The sequence below is a fragment of the Quercus lobata genome, chromosome 4 (genome assembly GCF_001633185.2).
Source record: "Quercus lobata isolate SW786 chromosome 4, ValleyOak3.0 Primary Assembly, whole genome shotgun sequence".
In the NCBI taxonomy this organism is placed as follows: domain Eukaryota; kingdom Viridiplantae; phylum Streptophyta; class Magnoliopsida; order Fagales; family Fagaceae; genus Quercus; species Quercus lobata.
The window spans coordinates 28,084,340-28,102,911 of NC_044907.1; the positions used below are offsets into that span (position 1 = coordinate 28,084,340).

The 18,572-nt window shown below is 36.5% G+C and overlaps 3 protein-coding genes and 1 long non-coding RNA gene across 4 annotated transcripts; 3 read left to right on the plus strand and 1 right to left on the minus strand.

Moving 5' to 3' along the window:
- Positions 1–8,630: 8,630 nt before the first annotated feature.
- LOC115984971 (TMV resistance protein N-like) lies at positions 8,631–9,143 on the plus strand. Its single transcript, XM_031107950.1, has one exon. The coding sequence runs from the start codon at positions 8,631–8,633 to the stop codon at positions 9,141–9,143; it is 513 nt and encodes a 170-aa protein (XP_030963810.1).
- A 262-nt stretch (positions 9,144–9,405) lies between these two features.
- Positions 9,406–12,024, minus strand: LOC115986282. The gene is made up of 2 exons (XR_004090617.1): positions 11,831–12,024; positions 9,406–10,694 (listed from the first exon to the last, which is right to left on the minus strand). It is a non-coding gene; the product is annotated as an uncharacterized LOC115986282 (long non-coding RNA).
- A 615-nt stretch (positions 12,025–12,639) lies between these two features.
- Positions 12,640–13,810, plus strand: LOC115984972 (TMV resistance protein N-like). The gene is made up of 2 exons (XM_031107951.1): positions 12,640–12,737; positions 13,105–13,810. Exons 1-2 carry the CDS (start codon positions 12,640–12,642, stop codon positions 13,808–13,810), a joined length of 804 nt encoding a protein of 267 aa, XP_030963811.1.
- Positions 13,811–14,951: 1,141 nt separating this feature from the next.
- Positions 14,952–17,385, plus strand: LOC115984973. Its single transcript, XM_031107953.1, has 4 exons — positions 14,952–15,746; positions 15,819–16,427; positions 16,689–17,297; positions 17,377–17,385. Exons 1-4 carry the CDS (start codon positions 14,952–14,954, stop codon positions 17,383–17,385), a joined length of 2,022 nt encoding a protein of 673 aa, XP_030963813.1.
- The last annotated feature ends 1,187 nt before the right edge of the window (positions 17,386–18,572 follow it).

Here is an 18,572-nt window from a genome sequence, read left to right on the forward strand (position 1 = left end):
ATATGAGCATCCACATCAGTGGATGCAATCATTTGCAAAATACAAAAAGCAATCACTTTTACACGTTTTACTTCAAAAATCTTCCACATCAGTCCTTCTAAAACTATGCAAATTTACACATTTGCTACAGTAACCGTGCATATATGCACAACTACTGTAGCTTGTGTATACCATATTTTATTAATTTCACGTTTTGTGCCTTTTTTTTTCTCTCTCACCGTTCAATTCCTCTCTTTGCCAACAGAGACAACAAAGAAGAAGAACACAAACCTCCAACCATCATCAACTAAGCACCACTCAACAATCAAAACCAAATAAAAATAATCCTAAATCCAAACCAAAATCAAGCCAAACAAAAATCAACACAAACCCACATGATTTGCCACACAAACCCAAACAAAAATCAACACAAACCCACACAAACCCAAACCAAAATCAACACAAACCCACACCGACTCTCCCTTGCTGCTGTCGTCGGCTCTCCCTTGCTGCTACTACTGGTTTCCCTTGCGGTCACCGCCAGATCCTCTGCCATGTGTGAATGTTGGGTTTGAGATTGGTGCCGTGCTTGGATCGGAGTTCAAATGGAATAGATCGGCGACATGTTGGGATCGAAATTTCAGAAAGGAGTTTGGAATAGAGAGGAGTTCCAGAGAGGAGTGAGTTTGTTGGAATAGAGATGAGTTTCAGAGAGGAGTCTGTCTCGTGAGTGGAGAGAGAGTTTTTGAGATAAAATAATAAAAAAAAGTGAGAAAAATGATTATTTAGATAAAATAGAGTGGAGAATTAGATAAACTGAAGTGAGTGTTTTGTAAAAATAGGTGTGTAAAATAGAAAAAATAGGCTTTTAGTGTAAAATAGAAAGAAATTTTTACACTAACTAATGCGGTTGCTCTAAAGATCCTTAAAAAAAAAAAAGGCGCAGACCAAGTTGGTGAATTTGAAGAAAAAAGAAGAAGGAAAAAGGCAAGTCACTAAACCAAAAATAATGTTCATAACATTATTCATGAGCCTATTCGCTCATTTTATATATAGAAAAAAAGAGTACAAATCGACTACTAAAAAAAAAAAAAAAGAGCGATGAACAGTACATATTGAACAAACCAAAAGTACTGTAGCTTTTACACATTCACCCAACAAGTGTCACAACATTTTCATAAAACATTTATTTTCAGTTGTGGTTGGTCACAATTTCATATATTATTAATTTATTTTGATTTATAAGAAATTAACACTTCAATAATTGTGAAATTATTATGAAATTTATTGTGTCAGTATAACAATATATATATATTTATATATATATGCAAGTTCTTATAAATATTTAAAAGAAAAAAAGAAAAGAAAAGGCCACTGTAGCTACAATGCCACTTGAACAAACCAAAGTGGCACTGTAGCAACTGTTCAAAACTTGGGGGGAAAAATGGCTCACTGCACCAAAAGGAGCAATGTAGAGCCATTGCCTCTTTTTATATAGTTAGTAGAAAAAATAGCACAAATTGATGACTAAAAAAAAAAAAAAAAGACATATTGAACAAACTAAAAATATTGTAGGTTTTACGCGTTCACCTAACAAGTGTCATAACATTTTCACAAAACATTTATTTTTAGTTGTGGTTGGTCATAGTTTCATATTTTATTATTTTATTTTGACTTATAAGAAATTGACACCTCAAATTTTTCAATAATTATGAAAATATTGTGAAATTTGTTGCGTCAATATAACAATATATATAAAACAAAAAAAAGTATAACGGAAGACAAAAAAAAATGTAACTACTATAGCTACAGCGCCGCTTGGTACTGTAGCTACTATTCAAAACTTAAAAGGAAAAAGATAAAATGGCTCAATAAACCAAAATGACACTGATGAAGCTGAAAAATGAGGTTAGATTTTTCTTAACATGTGTGCAAAAAATCAGTACAAGACTCTAAGGATTGCTCCAAAAAAGACCCATTACCTCTTTTTATATAATTAATAGGGAAGAAAATAGATAGAGATAAGAAGGGGACGTGGAAAGTGGATAAGTGGATGTGCAAGACTTGTGAAAAGAGGCTGAATTATTAGACAAGGTGGGGTACCCCGGTAATCATTTGAAACTGAATTATGGCCTGTGCGTTGGAAATTTGACATGAGGGGAATCTCGCGTACATTTTCCCCGTTGACGCGCGTTGTAAAGACTATATAGGCGTACATCGTTTCGTGTAGAAATGAAAAAAAACTAAAAATTGTATGGGTATTTATTGAAGGTATTACAATATATTAATGTGTATTGTATGAATCATAAAATTATATGTATTGTACTATACATAAATATGTGAATTAATTAGTTTTTTTGCTAATATTTTTTATTTAATTTCTTTGAGTCTAACAAGTTATTACTTATTAGACTTGTTTTTAACACAAAATTATTGAGTTATTTAATTGAGCCCAATAAAATAACTTGTCCTTGAATTTTTCTTTCTCATACAAAATTTGGATTACACATTTGATACTTTAATTTCATGTAAATTTCTTATATATATCATAAATAAAGTATTAAATGAAAATATAATTATTATTTTTACTTTTGCTATTATTGTTATAAGTCTAAGAAGCTATAATGCTAAAAAGAAATATAAAGAAAAATTATTAAAATTGAATAAAAATAAGAAATAGTAAATGTTGATGATGATGTAAAAAATATCTATGGGGCCCAATAACTTAAGGGCCAGGCCCAGTTGCTCCTGGAAAATCCGAAGGTCCAAGCCGAGGAGAGCTGTGGCCCAAGCTCTACAATACAGAGCACAAAACAGTTTTGGGAGGCAGCTGAGGACAGTTCAGTCCTCGGCAGATCCAGAATCCCACCGGAATAAAGGGGTACAACTGGTATAGGGACGAATTTGTAAGGAGATCCAAAATATCTTGGGGGAAGTTATCCTTACTACCCTTCCAGATAAGACTCTGCACCTGACAGAGCCGTACTCTGCAGCCTTATCAACCATCCCCAACAATTCTGGGATTAGACTGATGGGACAAATATCAGTCTTGTAAAGATTGACCCTACACGTGGACGAAGGACAGTTAACGCAGACGAGTATAAAAGAAGAAAGTAAGTAAATCGAAAGGGGGACTCCCATTCCACCTCCAAAAAAGGGAGACGATCTGGGTGAGAACATCTCAACAACACCTGAGATTACAGAAAAAACCCATCGTCGGGTAACCGGGGTAAGACCCTAATGGTCCTCGGATCAAGTCCGAGGAGGCCCATCCCATAGGATGCGATGCCGTAGGGCTTAAACGTTCAAGCCCAAATCCTTTTTCTACACGAATTCCTCTAAAACCAGGACCGGGCACCGCCCCGTGACCAACGGCTAGCTTTTCAAGCCCACTCTCTACAAATCATATTGTGAGGGATCTTTCATGCGCGAGCCCAACATCCTTATTGGGCCGCCAGAGAATTGTGTCCTTACAATTGGCGCCGTCTGTGGGAAAGCTTGCGCGTTGGCGCAGGTGGCGGTGGAGTCAGCTCTCTAGCAAGCAGAAATTCCTGGGGCTTCCTCCGACTCCGGCGACATACAGTTGTTGCTCCGGCATAAGTTTCTGCTAGGGGCTACGCCTTACAATGCCAAGGGCGCGGGCATCTCTAGGGGCTTCCGGCCTCAAGCCAACTTTCCCCGCCCTGGTATAGGGGCTTATGGTCGAAAAGTAAACCGAACAAAAAAGAAAAAATCACAAGTTTTGGACAGAACCAAGGCCTTGCATGGTCCTCGGACTCAAGCCTATGGGGAAACCAAGTACATAAAAGAAATTTCACAAGTTTTGGACAGAACCAAGGCCTTGCATGGTCCTCGGACTCAAGCCTATGGGGAAACCAAGTACAAAAAAGAAAAAATCACAAGTTTTGGACAGAACCAATGCCTTGCATGGTCCTCGGACTCAAGCCTATGGGGAAACCAAGTACAAAAAAGAAAAAATCACAAGTTTTAGACAGAACCAAGGCCTTGCATGGTCCTCGGACTCAAGCCTATGGGGAAACCAAGTACGAAAAAAGAAATCTTATAAGTTTTGGACAGAACCAAGGCCTTGCATGGTCCTCGGACTCAAGCCTATGGGGAAACCAAGTACAAAAAAGAAAGATTCATAAGTTTTGGACAGAACCAAGGCCTTGCATGGTCCTCGGACTCAAGCCTATGGGGAAACCAAATACATAAAAGAAAAACTGTTACGTGAACATTAAAATCCATCCGAGGAGAACTCCCCGTTAACACTAGGGTTGATCCCTAAAACTGCACGGATCCACCAGTCTACCCTCGGATCCCCAACACCAAAGGGATCGATGTGATATAGTGCAATATATTACCCAAAAACACAATCAAGGTCCCTCGCTACTCGGCCGCCATCTCGGACGAATTATTTCGAGTTTATCGTTCTCAGACGTTGGTCTAGAATGCATCGCGCAGCACTCAGCGGTTATCCCGGTTAGTTCCAAGAATTTAATTTATTGAGGCTTACCTTTGTTATACTTGATAATATTTGTGAGTCTAAACTGGTAGGAATATCATTAAGGGCAAGCTTACATTTAATATTCATGCGCAAAGTAGTTGTTGCAGAGAAGAAAAGCGTGTATAAAAGAAATAAACTTATCTTTTATTAAGACAAAGGAACAATACAGTGTACAGTGAAAAGCTAAAACAAGCTTACATTACAACTAACTATGCAAGTGAAAAGCGAAAAAATACAATAGAATGAAGAAAGCCGAAGAAAAAAGGCGCAGATGAGGTGGTGGCATTTAATTCACGCAGCGTCCCAAGGAACGCTACAGACAAAATGTCTCTGGCTCGATTTCCAACGTCGTCTGCAACCCTGAGGTTAAAGGAGTCTCGAGAAGGCGCACCTCGAACACTGGGACGCCAAAAAGTACCGCGTGATCAAAGACTACGGAAATACCTCTTAATTTGTGGGCCCAGTAAATTCGCGGCCCAAGCCCGCTCAGCATATGGGCCCAGGGACAGAACCAAGGCCTTGCATGGTCCTCGGACTCAAGCCTATGGGGAAACCAAGTACAAAAAATAAACCTTCAAAAAATAAACCTTACAAGTTTTGGACAGAACCAAGGCCTTGCATGGTCCTCGGACTCAAGCCTATGGGGAAACCAAGTACAAAAAATAAACCTTACAAGTTTTGGACAGAACCAAGGCCTTGCATGGTCCTCGGACTCAACCCTATGGGGAACTGTTTGGATGGGAAAGTCCCCAGCTCAAATACTGTAAAATGTTAAGGCCGATAAAAGTGTTAGGATGATGGCGGGACACTCCACTATTCGGAAGCCTAAGGGGGCTGTTCATTTTGGCGGATGATATGTCTTTGAATAATTACTTCCTACACCACATAGAATATCCAGTTCTAATCTCGGCTTCGTTTCGGACAAGTATCGCTATTTACAAGTGCGCATTGATATGTCAAACAATTCTATTAAAGTTATGGTGACATCTTTTTATTAGCAAGTATTTTGGCTTTAGTTATCATTGATTCAAATGGTATATTATTGTGCCGAGCAGCGCTTGCAAATTTGTAAAAACATAGACAGAACATGCGAAGTAAAATAACAACTTTTATTAATATGAAAAATCATTACAACGTACAAAGAGGGGCTTAAACAAGCTTATACAAAATGTGAACTGCCTAAGCAACAATAACATCCGTAGTACAGATATGTAAACAGTCAGGCGTCTTTTAAACTCGTCTTCAAAAGTCTCTCCAATCTCTGCTTCAATGCTGCTCATATTATGATAAGAACCTTCTTTGGAAAAAGATGAAAGAGAAGGAAATAGTAAGGAAGAAATCAATGAAGAAGATGGAGGACATGAGTAAAGAAGGAGGATAAGAAGAGAGAAGAGATGAAAAGAAAGAAAAGGAGTAAAAGAGGGAGAAGAGAAAGCACCAGAATGGATCTGGTGCTGGGAAGACTAGGAAAGGAAGGCGGAGAGGGCCACCAGTGAACGAAGAAAGGAAGAAGCAGAGACACTTAGTCCCTGCCTCGGTCCTGACTCCTAACACGCTGGGTCCATACTAGGTGAGCTCATAAGAGAGCGGTTGGTTATGATGATGGGAGTTCTCGACTCAATCACGCCGAAAGTTGGACGCGATGAGTCCCTGCTTCGAATTTTGGCTTAAGGGAAGGTGAGATGAATCTTAAGTCTCCGCCAGCCTTGCCCTGACCGAGCCATTTCGAGCTTTATTAGAACACGGTGCTTTGAGGAGGGGTATGGTTCCTTCATCACTCGTTATGGTAGACGCATTCTGATTGGGTGTATGACAATGGGGTTAAGTGAACGCTAAGGGAGGCTAGGGGTTTCAGATCTCAGAAGGATGGAAGGGAGTCTGCATGAAAGTGATGGCCTCCTGCTTGCCTTCTTATAGGAAGGGCAAAACGAAGGGAATTAAATTCATTCAGGTTTCCAAAAGGAATCTGAGGAATAAAGGTGTGTCCGTTCCACTTCCCCACCTCATCAGATGAGCCGCCGAACGCAAATTAGCCTCGTAAAGGGAAGTCATTAAATGCGCATCTTGGACGGCCAAACGGCAGGAGTAGATTACGAACGGATTAAAGGGAATACCTGGTAAATCGGCGAGTTTCCTGGACAGGTGGAGAACCGCCCACATTAAATGCAGGGCTGAATTAAATAAAGCCATACTGAAGACCCGGGTTTACCAAAACCCTCCTTTCCAACCAAGAAGTCGGGTAGCAGGGTTTTGAGGGGCTATTGTGGGGCCCAATAACTTAAGGGCCAGGCCCAGTTGCTCCTGGAAAATCCGAAGGCCCAAGCCGAGGAGAGCTGTGGCCCAAGCTCTACAATACAGAGCACAAAACAGTTTTGGGAGGCAGCCGAGGACAGTTCAGTCCTCGGCAGATCCAGAATCCCACCGGAATAAAGGGGTACAACTGGTATAGGGACGAATTTGTAAGGAGATCCAAAATATCTTGGGAGAAGTTATCCTTACTACCCTTCCAGATAAGACTCTGCACCTGACAGAGCCGTACTCTGCAGCCTTATCAACCATCCCCAACAATTCTGGGATTAGACTGATGGGACAAATATCAGTCTTGTAAAGATTGACCCTATACGTGGACGAAGGACAGTTAACGCAGACGAGTATAAAAGAAGAAAGTAAGTAAATCTAAAAGGGGGGACTCCCATTCCACCTCCAAAAAAGGGAGACGATCTGGGTGAGAACATCTCAACAACACCTGAGATTACAGAAAAAATCCATCGTCGGGTAACCGGGGTAAGACCCTAATGGTCCTCGGATCAAGTCCGAGGAGGCCCATCCCATAGGATGCGATGCCGTAGGGCTTAAACATTCAAGCCCAAATCCTTTTTTTACACCAATTCCTCTAAAACCAGGACCGGGCACCGCCCCGTGACCAACGGCTAGCTTTTCAAGCCCACTCTCTACAAATCATATTGTGAGGGATCTTTCATGCGCGAGCCCAACATCCTTATTGGGCCGCCAGAGAATTGTGTCCTTACAATATCAATGAAGAAATAATCTCACAAGATGAACATGATAATATTGATTTGGATTGAGTTTATTAGGCAATATGATGAATATAAGTAAAACATTATTATTTTAGCTCATATGTCTTGTATTATCACTTTTAATTTAAATAAATTTGGGTGTATATGTCAAGTCAAGCTCAAACTTTTAGACTTTTTGACAAGCTCGAGCTCGAACATCATTTATGGCCTCGGTTCTAGCTTAAGCCAAGTTTGAACATTTTAGATTTTACATTTGTTGTTGAGCCAAATTAGAACACTCATTACTTGATAGATTTTACGTTCATTGTCGAGTGAAATTAGAACATTCATTGCTTGACAAAACTTGACTAGTTTACATTTCTATTCTTAAGGGTCCAAGAAGCAAAAAAAAGAATTTGCTAAATGAACACTATAGTATAGTCCTCTTACAAGGTTTGTTTATTTTAAAGATAGTGTTATACATACAAATTATTTTATACAATTTTGCACAATCAAAAAATAAATAAAATCACGATTTCAATCATATTGCGATTGGAAGTTGCAATTTTAGTTTTTTTTTTTTTTTTGGTATGTGTAGAATTGTGTAAAATAATTTGTGCAATAAAGGAGCAATACTACAAACACTTTTACAATATTTTTACACGGTTTTAATATTACAAATTTTCACTTAACATTTCCTTTTATATCACAAATACCCATACACCACAACAAAATTGGTTGGTGCGGGGTGGCGGAGGCTGAAGCTAAAGACCTGAAACAGTTAAACAAAGTTGGGCGCGCTTCCTAAGGTCTACCGCTTTACAGGTTACAGCGCGCGTGTGTATCGGTTTTTTCTTGTACTTGCTTTTATGTTCTTTTATAAAAAGTTTCCTTTCTTTCCACTAATTACGCAGGGCATGATTTTTTGTCTTAATATAATCTTATCTATAGGAAGTTTGGCTAGTGGTGGGTGTCCAATGCCTTCTACTAGCATCCCATAGTGTTTGATTTCTGTCGTTGATATAGTTTGCTTGCTTCTTGCCAACTCCGTTTGAATACAGAATATTGTCTGTCTTAGAATCTCAACTCTAACTTGCTTAGTAATAAGTGTACCGGTACCAGTACCAATGGCTTCCACCAGAACTCAAGTTGTCCCACCGTCTTTTTGCTCTCCTTGTTCTAAACCCCAACCAAAAAATGACATTTTCCTCAATTTTAGAGGCGAAGACACCCGTGATAATTTTACAGACCATCTATATTATGCTTTAAAAGAGAAAGGGTTTATCATCTTTAAGGATGATAAAGAACTTGTGCCCGGAAATCCCATTTCTACGAAACTCTTGGATGCGATCGAGAAATCAAGAATGGCAGTCGTCATTTTGTCTGAAAATTATGCATATTCAACTTGGTGCCTAGAAGAACTAGTAAAGATTGTTGAATGCATTAAGGGAGGGTTGAAAGTGTTGCCCATTTTCTACCACGTGGATCCTAGTCACGTGCGGCATCAAAAGGAGACTTTTGCTATGGCCTTTGATGAACATGAAAAACGTCTCCAAGAAAACCCAGAGAAGGTGCAGATATGGAGGGCTGCTTTAAGAGAAGTGGCCAATCTTTCTGGAAAGACATTAATGAAAGGGTAACACTTCTTGATGTTCTTCTATTGCGCATTTTTTCTGATTGTTCTAATTGCAATATTACTTAATTACTTTAAATGTAGATGTTGAAATGTTGATGTCACGCCCCAAACCCAAAAGGGTTCAACGCATGCGAAACCAAACCTTCAAGAGAAATTGTAGGGGATTTTTTTTTTTATTATTTTTTTTTCATATGATAAAATAAATAAACATATTAATCTCTCTACAATATAAGTTAGAGCTCTATAACACATATACAAACAATACAAACTATAAATCACGTGCCTCCAAAATTTACATAAATATTCCAAACACCAAACAATTTAACATAAAACACCAATGTTCTCAAAAATATACAACTCCAACAAAATTCTTGGGCTAACAAACCTCAAGAGAGTCCAACCACTAATAGAATTAACTACTACTTCCTTAAAAACAACTAGATCGACACACCAACAAATAATAATGTCAGTCTTCCAATTCAGCGTAAAACTCCAAACCACCACCACCAACAAGACAAGCTCCATTCCTGAGGTGTAGCTAATTTATCTATAAGACCGTTGGAGAGTTGAACGAGCTAAAGCCCAGTAAGTAGCATAATTAATGAGGGTGGAGGAAATGCAAGTCTTATGATAATGAGCCTTTTACAAAACATGTTATACTTTTGGAATTGCCATTTGATTTCTAAAAATTCAATATTAGTAATGACATGACAAGAATGCTTGAAACAACATAGCACAAAGCTTTTTTGAAATATCTCAATGTGAAACTACATAATTATATTTCTTAAAATATCTCAACATGAAACTACATAACGTATATACTATTAGTAATAATAAAACACTGTTTCAAAACTTGAAAATCCAACCTAGGGCCACATGACAATATCGTTACAAAGACAGAACTCATCGCTGTCACAAAGACGAAACTCAATAACCATCACAAAGACCGGTGCTAAGATACTAATGTCACACAGACTATAGGATCTAGCTAGGTAATCACACGTCATGTTACAAGGGTAAAACATAAAGAGCTCACAGATTACATGAATTCAAAACACAATTCATTTCCAAGTAGTTTCACAAAACCTTTTAATATTCAAAGATATTCACAAGCTTCTCAAAGCCTTCAAACTCATTTCTTGTCAAGAAGATTTTGTACAACTTTCCCAATTATCAAAGCACCTTTAAACTTTGCAAATAATGTAATAAATCTATAAAATTCATTCTCAAGAATTTAATCAAAGATGCTAGTCTTTTTCATGCTAACAAATCATGCATTTCCCCATATGTAATAAGAAATATGATGCACTTTCAACGCTTCATGCGTTTTCCATAAATGATTAACAATAATGGTACACATAGTACATTTTAAGAAAACCATGAATAATGTTCCAAAATAGGTTTAACCATAAAATACTTTAGTGCAATAATGATTCATTTTTTTAAAATCCCATTAATAAGCCACTTACCTCAAAAGTCCAATCCAAATTTACCTCAATCGGGCATTGCATTTGACCAATCAAGTTACTAGGTCCATCACCAAGTACTTTGGAACCTAAAAACACAAGTATCAAGCCTATTAATAACAACGTCTACTACAAATTACACTATCAAATTTGTCTCCATAAATCGAAAAAGATTCCTTCAAAAATAAAACCTAAGGCCCTAAAGCCTACCTTGACCATCCCAAGACAAGTACCCCTACCCAAATGGGAACCAATCAAGCATACAAGAAACTCATAGGACTATAACACAACCAAAGCCTTTAATTTCCCTACCACAAACAATGTGCATTTACCAACTTGATACAAAACATGCCATTACCAAACCAAGATAAAATTAGCCAAAGTAAAAAACTTGTCAAAGAAAGCACATATGAACTTACAAGCTAAACCACACAACAAAAACTTGGAGTAAATTCCTTAGAGTCTTAACATTCTAATCATACTTTTCGATTAAATTTGCACAGATTAGCTCTTTTTAAATATTCGTTTGGTCCACTTAGTGTTATCCAAAAAGCTTGAAATTAAATAGGTAAAAGCCTTTATATGTCTAGTATGTATCACCAAAACTTCGGCTCAAAATAATTTTTCAATAATTTATTAAAAATCAAGTAGTGCAGCTTACTCAAATCTGTCAGTCAGGGACAGATTTACAATCCCCCAAAAAAATTACTATAATTTTAAAACTATTCCAAAAGCTTTGAAACTTGATTAACCTTAAAGCTACATGTGTTAGCACATATAAACAACTAGGATTACAACCTATAACCTAATATAACAATAGTCACAACACAAGTTAAGAAATTCAATTCCTTAACTCATATAGACAATTTATCAAACACTTGGTAAGCAGAAGACACATGCTCACATTACTTGCACAAATTTATAATTAACACCACAATCAAAGCCACATATGCCAAAGACATTTCAAAATTCATGGAAACCCTGTTTCAAAAATTAACCCTAATCTCTCATGTAAATCAAAAACCTAAGTGATTTTTCAAGAAACCCAACTCACATGGTTGTCAAACAATAAATCCATATCACCTCATTAAATTAAAAACCTCCAATCAGGTCCCAACCACAGCAAAACAACCCCTAAAACAAAACCCACACAACAAAGAGCAACATCTTAACAACATGGGATAAAAACCCAAAGATATTAGAAGGTAGGTCATGGAGATTTTACCTTACATTCATGTGGGGAGAAGTCAAACCATGGAGAAGAGTTTGATCACCAAAAATTTAGAAGCTGACCGAGAGACCAAGAGCGAGGAGAGATTCAAGAGAGGGAGAGAGAGTTAGACGGACGTGTGTTTGTGTCTGTGTTTGGGTGTGAAAGAAGAAGGGCAGCCGGTCAAGATCGAGAGAGATATTTGTGAGGTTGTGTGGTTGAGAATGAGTGGGTCGGTGGGGGGTCACGTGTGGGTTTAAAAAAATCTGACCTCATTTTTTTTTTTTTTTAATGGAGAATTGGGGATAAAGGTTGGGGTGTACGGTTGACGTTTTTTTTTTTTTTTTTTTTTTTTTTTTTAAACAACGGTTGACGTTTTCCTAACCATAAAAGCATGACTTACGTTTTTTTTTTTCCTAAACAAAAGCATGACTTATGTTGTTGGACAAACAGAGCTAGTTGTATATCATACAAGATTAAGATAAAGGTTGTCCGTATCAAAAAAAGAAAAGATAAAGGTTGTCACTAATTCAAATTTCAAGGTTGTCACTAAATATATATGTGCAGCACAGCACACAAGGTTGTTGTTGTTGGTGTTTTTCTTTTTTTCTTGGGGGGGGGGGGTGTTTTGGTTTGTATTAAGAGTTTTTCTAGGAAAAACGGTTTTGGGTGGCACATTGAAGAATTGTATCTCCCCTCAAAAAATTGTATCCTGAGTAACTCCTTATCTCAGGTGAGCAAACTTTGAATTTATTTGGACTTGCATTCCTGTTTTTTCCCATCAAAGAGAATAGAATTTTAGGTAAATGTTTGTGTTATAGTGTATGATTGATCTATTTTCTTATTTTGACTTGGTAATATTGGCAATATCTTTTTGGCCAGGAAATGTTGGTTATAAATATTTCTACACGTTAAATGCTCCGTAAGTTACCAATGTAAAGTCAAGATCCTAGAGAGATTTGTAACATTAGTAGCAAAATCCAGTTCTAACGTCCCCAGGTCCTACAAACCCAAATGGCCCAACCCCATAAAGTAACTAATGTCCCAAATAGCCAAATCAGATTCAATTAATTTAAGTAGTTTTCTAAAATATAATAAATGGAAATCCATATCCAGTAGTTAGTATAATCCCTACCGCTTCAAGTTTACATCAAAAGCCATGTTTTCAACTTTTGAGACTAATAATTCACTATTAGAGCTCTTTTTCTGAGATGAACAAGCAGAAAATCAACGCTTACATTCCCAATTGGTTTGTGTTGACACAGTTTTTTGTTATGTCTTTATAATAGGCCTGAGGCAGAGTTTATCCGAACAATTGTTGACTGGATATTTAGTGAACTGAAAGATAAATGTTCATTTGTTTATGAAGACGGTTTTGTTGGACTAGCCTCTCGTGTTGAGGAAATGAATTCATGTCTAGATATGAATTTGAATGAAGTCCGCTTTATTGGGATATGTGGGAAGAGTGGAATGGGCAAGACAACTCTTGCACGTATAGTTTTTGACAAGATTCATAATCAATTTGAAGCTTGTAGCTTTCTTGAAAATGTCAGAGAGGTTTCCAAAGCACACGGCTTAGAGAGGTTACAAGAACAACTCCTTTGCGATATAAGTAAAGAAGCATTAAGGGTAAGGGATGTGAATAAGGGAATCCAAGTGATCAGGAATATACTACGTGATAAAAGGGTACTTATTGTTGTTGATGATGCAAGTGAAAAAAGACATTTAGAAGCATTAGCAGGGAAGAGTTGGTTTGGTCCAAGAAGTAGAATCATAGTAACAACTGAAGATGAATGTTTGTTGAAAAGTAATGAAATTCAGATTGTATGTAAGGCTAACGGACTAAATAATGATGAAGCTCTACAAATTTTTAGTCAAAAAGCTCAATGTGAAAATGATTTATTGGATTTGGGTAAAGATTTGGTCACTTATGCTCAGGGCATTCCTTTGGTTCTTAAAGTTTTGGGTTCTCATTTGTGTAAAGGAGCAAAATAGGAATGGGAAAGTGCTCGGAATCAACTAAAAGCAATTCCGAGTGAAAATATTCCTGAAAAACTTCAAATAGCGTATAATGGATTAAATGATTTGGAGAAAAAATTATTTTTGGATATTGCATGTTTCTTCAAAGGGGAGGACCAAAATCGAGTAGCTGATATACTAGAATCAGTTTGCTACTCGGATGATAATTTAAGAAAGCTCGTTGACAAATCACTAATTACTATTAGAGGGGGGAAATTGTGCATGCATCATTTAATACAACAAATGGGTTGGAAAATTGTTTATGGGGAATCAACAGAGCTTGGAAGACGAAGTAGGCTATGGCATTGTGATGATGTCCTTGATATATTAAAGAACAATATTGTAAGTGTATTATTATATTGACATAAATTTAGAGAAGTATATAATTCTACCATTCATGCAAATTTTTGCTATATCTTGCCCTACACTAATTTTATTGTTCTTGGTTACTAGGGAACAGAACGAATTGAAGGCATAGTGCTAAATTTGCCTCTAAATGAAGAACATGAAGAATTGAATGTTGAACCATTCTCAAAGATGACTAAACTAAGATTGCTCAAAATTTGTAAGCTGCACCTTCCATGTCTCAGTAATCTTTCAAATGAGTTACGTTTGTTGGAATGGCAGGAATATCCTTTGAAATCATTGCCAAAGGGTTTCCAGCCTCCTGAACTTGTTGAGCTCATTATGCATCGCAGCAGTATTAAGCAACTTCCAGGGGGATTTGGTGTATGATTTTCACTTATGCAGTTATTATTATTATTATTATGTTCTGATTGCTTAATATTATGTTCTGATTGCTTAATTTTCTATATTAATCGTTTTATCTCAGCACTTATACAAGCTAAAGCTCATCGACCTTAGTGACTCCCAAAAGTTATGTCAGACTCCAAATTTCAGTGGATTGCCAAATATTGAAAGGTTGATTTTTCAAGGTTGTACAGGATTGCATGCTTTGCACCCATCTGTTGGAGGTCTTAAACGACTTATTCTATTAAATCTAAAAGACTGTAAGTGTCTTGAGAACCTTCCACACAAGATCAACTTGAAATCTCTTAAAATTTTAATTCTATCTGGCTGTTCAAAACTCAAGAAGTTTCCAAAGATTGGGAGAAACATGACAAGCATGTTGGAGCTTTATTTGGACAGGACTGTTGTAGAAGAATTACCATCATCAATCAAGCATCTAACTGGCTTGACTTTATTGAATCTTCAAGACTGCAAAAACCTTTCAAGTTTCCCAAGTGTTATTTGTAGTTTGATATCTCTTGAAATTCTCATTCTATCAGGATGTAAGGGTCAACCACCAAAAGCAAATTATTTTCTTGGCCTCATTCCCACTTTATCCTCAATCGGTACCACCCTCACTCTTCCCTACACCTATCTCATTGATCGACAATCTCAACCAGAGCCCATCAGTACCCTCACTCTTCCCTACACCTATCTCATTGATCGACAATCTCAACCAGAGCCCATCAGCCTGTTGTTGCCTGAGTCATTCTCAGGATTAAGCTCTTTAGTATCTCTAGATCTCAGTGATTGTAATCTGTTGGACGGAGTTCTTCCTGATGATCTTAGCTACCTATCCTCACTAACATCTCTGAATTTGAGGAAAAATGATTTTACCTGCTTACCTAATAGCATTTCTCAGCTTTTAAATCTCAAACTTCTTTTCTTGGATCATTGTAGCAAGCTTCAATCATTGCCATATCTTCCATTAAGTACACAATTTGTTTCAGCACAAGGGTGTACTTCACTTGAAAATTATTCAAATCAAGTTGTCGTTTGGACTTCGGATGCAGCAAGATTCACTTTTATTAATTGCCATGGCTTGGCTGATGATGGAGGAAAAATTGCTGATGTTCCTTTGCTAAATATACATTTCCAATCATTGTGGCAAAGATACATGGAGGTTTCTCTCTCTCTCTCTCATGTGTGTGCACGCATTGAACATCTTTTTTACTTGTCTTTTAATATTATACAGGACCAAATTCATCAACTTAAAGGCTTTTGCCTGGTTGTACCTCAAACTGAAATTTCAGAGTGGTTCAAGAATAAGGAGTGCGGGCCATCTGTGCGAATCCCATTACCTCCTAATCTGTTCAATAATAGAAGTTGGAAAGGGATCGCTCTTTGTGTCATTTTTGTAGTCCCTCCAAATTCAAAAAATGGTTCTCCTCGTCTGGATTCAAATTACTTTCATGAATTTATTTGTCAATTAGACATGGATGGCAGTTTTTTAAATTGTCCCCTAGTCCTTAAGGTTCCTAAGGAAACATTTGTTGGTTCATTTGGACTTTGGATATACATATCACATGCAAGGTTTACAGAACATTTTAATGAAGGGAGTTGCATTAGCTCTTTGATTAGACCCAAAATGCTGGATATTCAGGTTAAAATGTGTGGTGCACGTGTTCTATATGAGCAAGATATGGTAGAATTTGTACAAAACTCAAGGCAAGAAAATTTCAGGAGCTGTAATGATCTCAGTCGAGGTCATGAAAGTTTGATAGAAGATCATATGAGCAATTCACAAGGCCCTGACCCCAGGCTAAAACGAAATCTCAAGTCATTGCTTTCAAGATTGTATCAGGTCTCTTCTTATATCTCAGGAAACTCCATTTTAGCTAAAAATTTATGGGTTTAGGACCAGATATGTTATATTAATTCCTCAATTTATCTACTCTTTCTTGAGACTTCCATTCACACGTATTTATCCAACAACATGTCAACTCAGTGGTTGTAAAAAAAAGATGTTAAAATTTTTGTCTCTAAACTTATTATTTTTGTATATGTTTTTCTCTCTCATCATTCTATTGAACATTTGATTGCCATACATTTATGTATTTTACAGGTAGATTGGGCACAAAACCATTTGTATGATTATATCTTTCATCAGATTGCCCGTCCACAACACTGGTTCACTTGTCAAAAACATGGGCCCTACATAGAAATGCTGTTGCCTCCAGATGTGCACTACAATTCAACATGGTTGGGGTTCACTGTATATGCTTTGTATGGTATTCAGATGCAACAAGCTGGTTTCAGTTACAAGCTGGATTCAACAATTTTGCTTCAGTATTCTGGTGTTTCAGTTTCTTTTGCACCATACCCGGCCTTTTCACTCTCTGGAGACCTTTTTGATGAGTCATCGCAACGACTTGTTGTATTTTATATACCACGCCGTGTTTTTCAGTTGAATCGGTGTAATCACATTGGGGCTTTATTTAAAAGCGGTGACCCAGGTGTGCAAGTTGAAATGTGTGGAATCCGTCTTGTATATGAGCAACATGTTGAAGAGTTTGTGCAAACACTTGTGGAGTACATGTTAGGGAGTCCGGATGCCAATCATCATTCTTTTTCCAAACATGTTTCACATCAACGTAGAATATTGCTAGGCTGCACTCATGAAAAACATTATCTTTGCCCTTTCTTACCAGAAAGGTTAAAATTTACTGGACAAGTATTTTGTTACCTCGCTTCAATGCAATAGATATAAAATTTGCTTTTCAAACTAAAGATATGGTTTTTGTTACTTGCAGGAGGCCTGACTCCGTGCCAATAGTTCTACCAAATAATGAAACTATACAAGAGGAGTGTACTTCACGGGAAAAATTTTCAAGTCAAGTAATTGCTGCAGGCCTTGAATGTTGGTTAAAACCAAATTTGCAGGTCTCTCTCTCTCTCTCTCTCTCTCTCTCTCTCTCTCTATATATATATATATATATCTATATTTGTATAATATTTAAAACCTTTTGTTAGCATCTTTATTGGCCACTCCAAGGGTTTCTCTTTGTAATAATGATACATTTAAGGAAATAGTGAGATATTTGAAAAGGTTTGAATACCTTCATTTCTAAAATAAAACAAAAAATCTAAAGTTAAAGCATAATACTTATTATTATTACGCATTAGTTGAGTCACATAAGTAGTCATGTTATCATTTTTTTTTTCCATTAATAGGTAAAACTTAAAGAAAATTAAATTAGATTCTACAGTTGACGTCCAGTTTTGGAGTCAAATGTGGGACCACATCATAAATATTTATCTAAGTGAGTTATTGAATATAAAAATCAAAAAGTTTAGAATTAATAAACTATAAAAAGAAAAAAAGAAAAAAAGGTGCTTCACAATATCAAAATTAATAATTAATTAAAAAATTATAAAAACATATGAACAATTTACATTTTCTACCAAATAATATTTTTACAAGATTTTTTAAATAGTTAACAAAATCTAAGAATGACTATATATCAATAGTATAATAAAATATATATATATATATATATGAATTATACTATGTATCTTAATGTATATCTTTTAAATATATCTATGCATATACATGAGGTTGCAAACTAGTATATATAAAGCCAAAGCTGAGAGAAAATATAATTAAATTCTAAATTGAGATTCAATTTTGCGCCATGTGTCCAATTTTTAATTTTTGTGTCAAGTTAATTATCTATTGAAAAACATGAAGAGTCTTATATAAATGAACCATATAAAGAAACCAATCATACAACTAATTAATCTAATCAATTTTTGTATAATTATCTTTGATCTGAACTGCCTTAAGGTTGATCCTAGAATAATAGGGGGCATTTTAAGGACCATTTAACATGCTAGAAGTACTATGTGAGTAACTTATAAGTTTAGTTTTAGTACCTAAAAAAATGATAAATATTTTTTATTGACTAAATTGGAAGTATGTACTAGTTAATTAGGATTGAAACAGCTC

Bases quoted from the DNA above. Each gene is read 5' to 3' on its own strand.
- LOC115984971 (XM_031107950.1), top strand. From the start codon at position 8,631: ATGGCTTCCACCAGAACTCAAGTTGTCCCACCGTCTTTTTGCTCTCCT.
- LOC115984972 (XM_031107951.1), top strand. From the start codon at position 12,640: ATGATTGATCTATTTTCTTATTTTGACTTGGTAATATTGGCAATATCT. The intron at 12,738-13,104 runs GTAAGTTACCAA...TCTTTATAATAG, and splicing joins TTCTACACGTTAAATGCTCC to GCCTGAGGCAGAGTTTATCC.
- LOC115984973 (XM_031107953.1), top strand. From the start codon at position 14,952: ATGACAAGCATGTTGGAGCTTTATTTGGACAGGACTGTTGTAGAAGAA. The intron at 15,747-15,818 runs GTTTCTCTCTCT...AATATTATACAG, and splicing joins TGTGGCAAAGATACATGGAG to GACCAAATTCATCAACTTAA. The intron at 16,428-16,688 runs GTCTCTTCTTAT...TGTATTTTACAG, and splicing joins TGCTTTCAAGATTGTATCAG to GTAGATTGGGCACAAAACCA.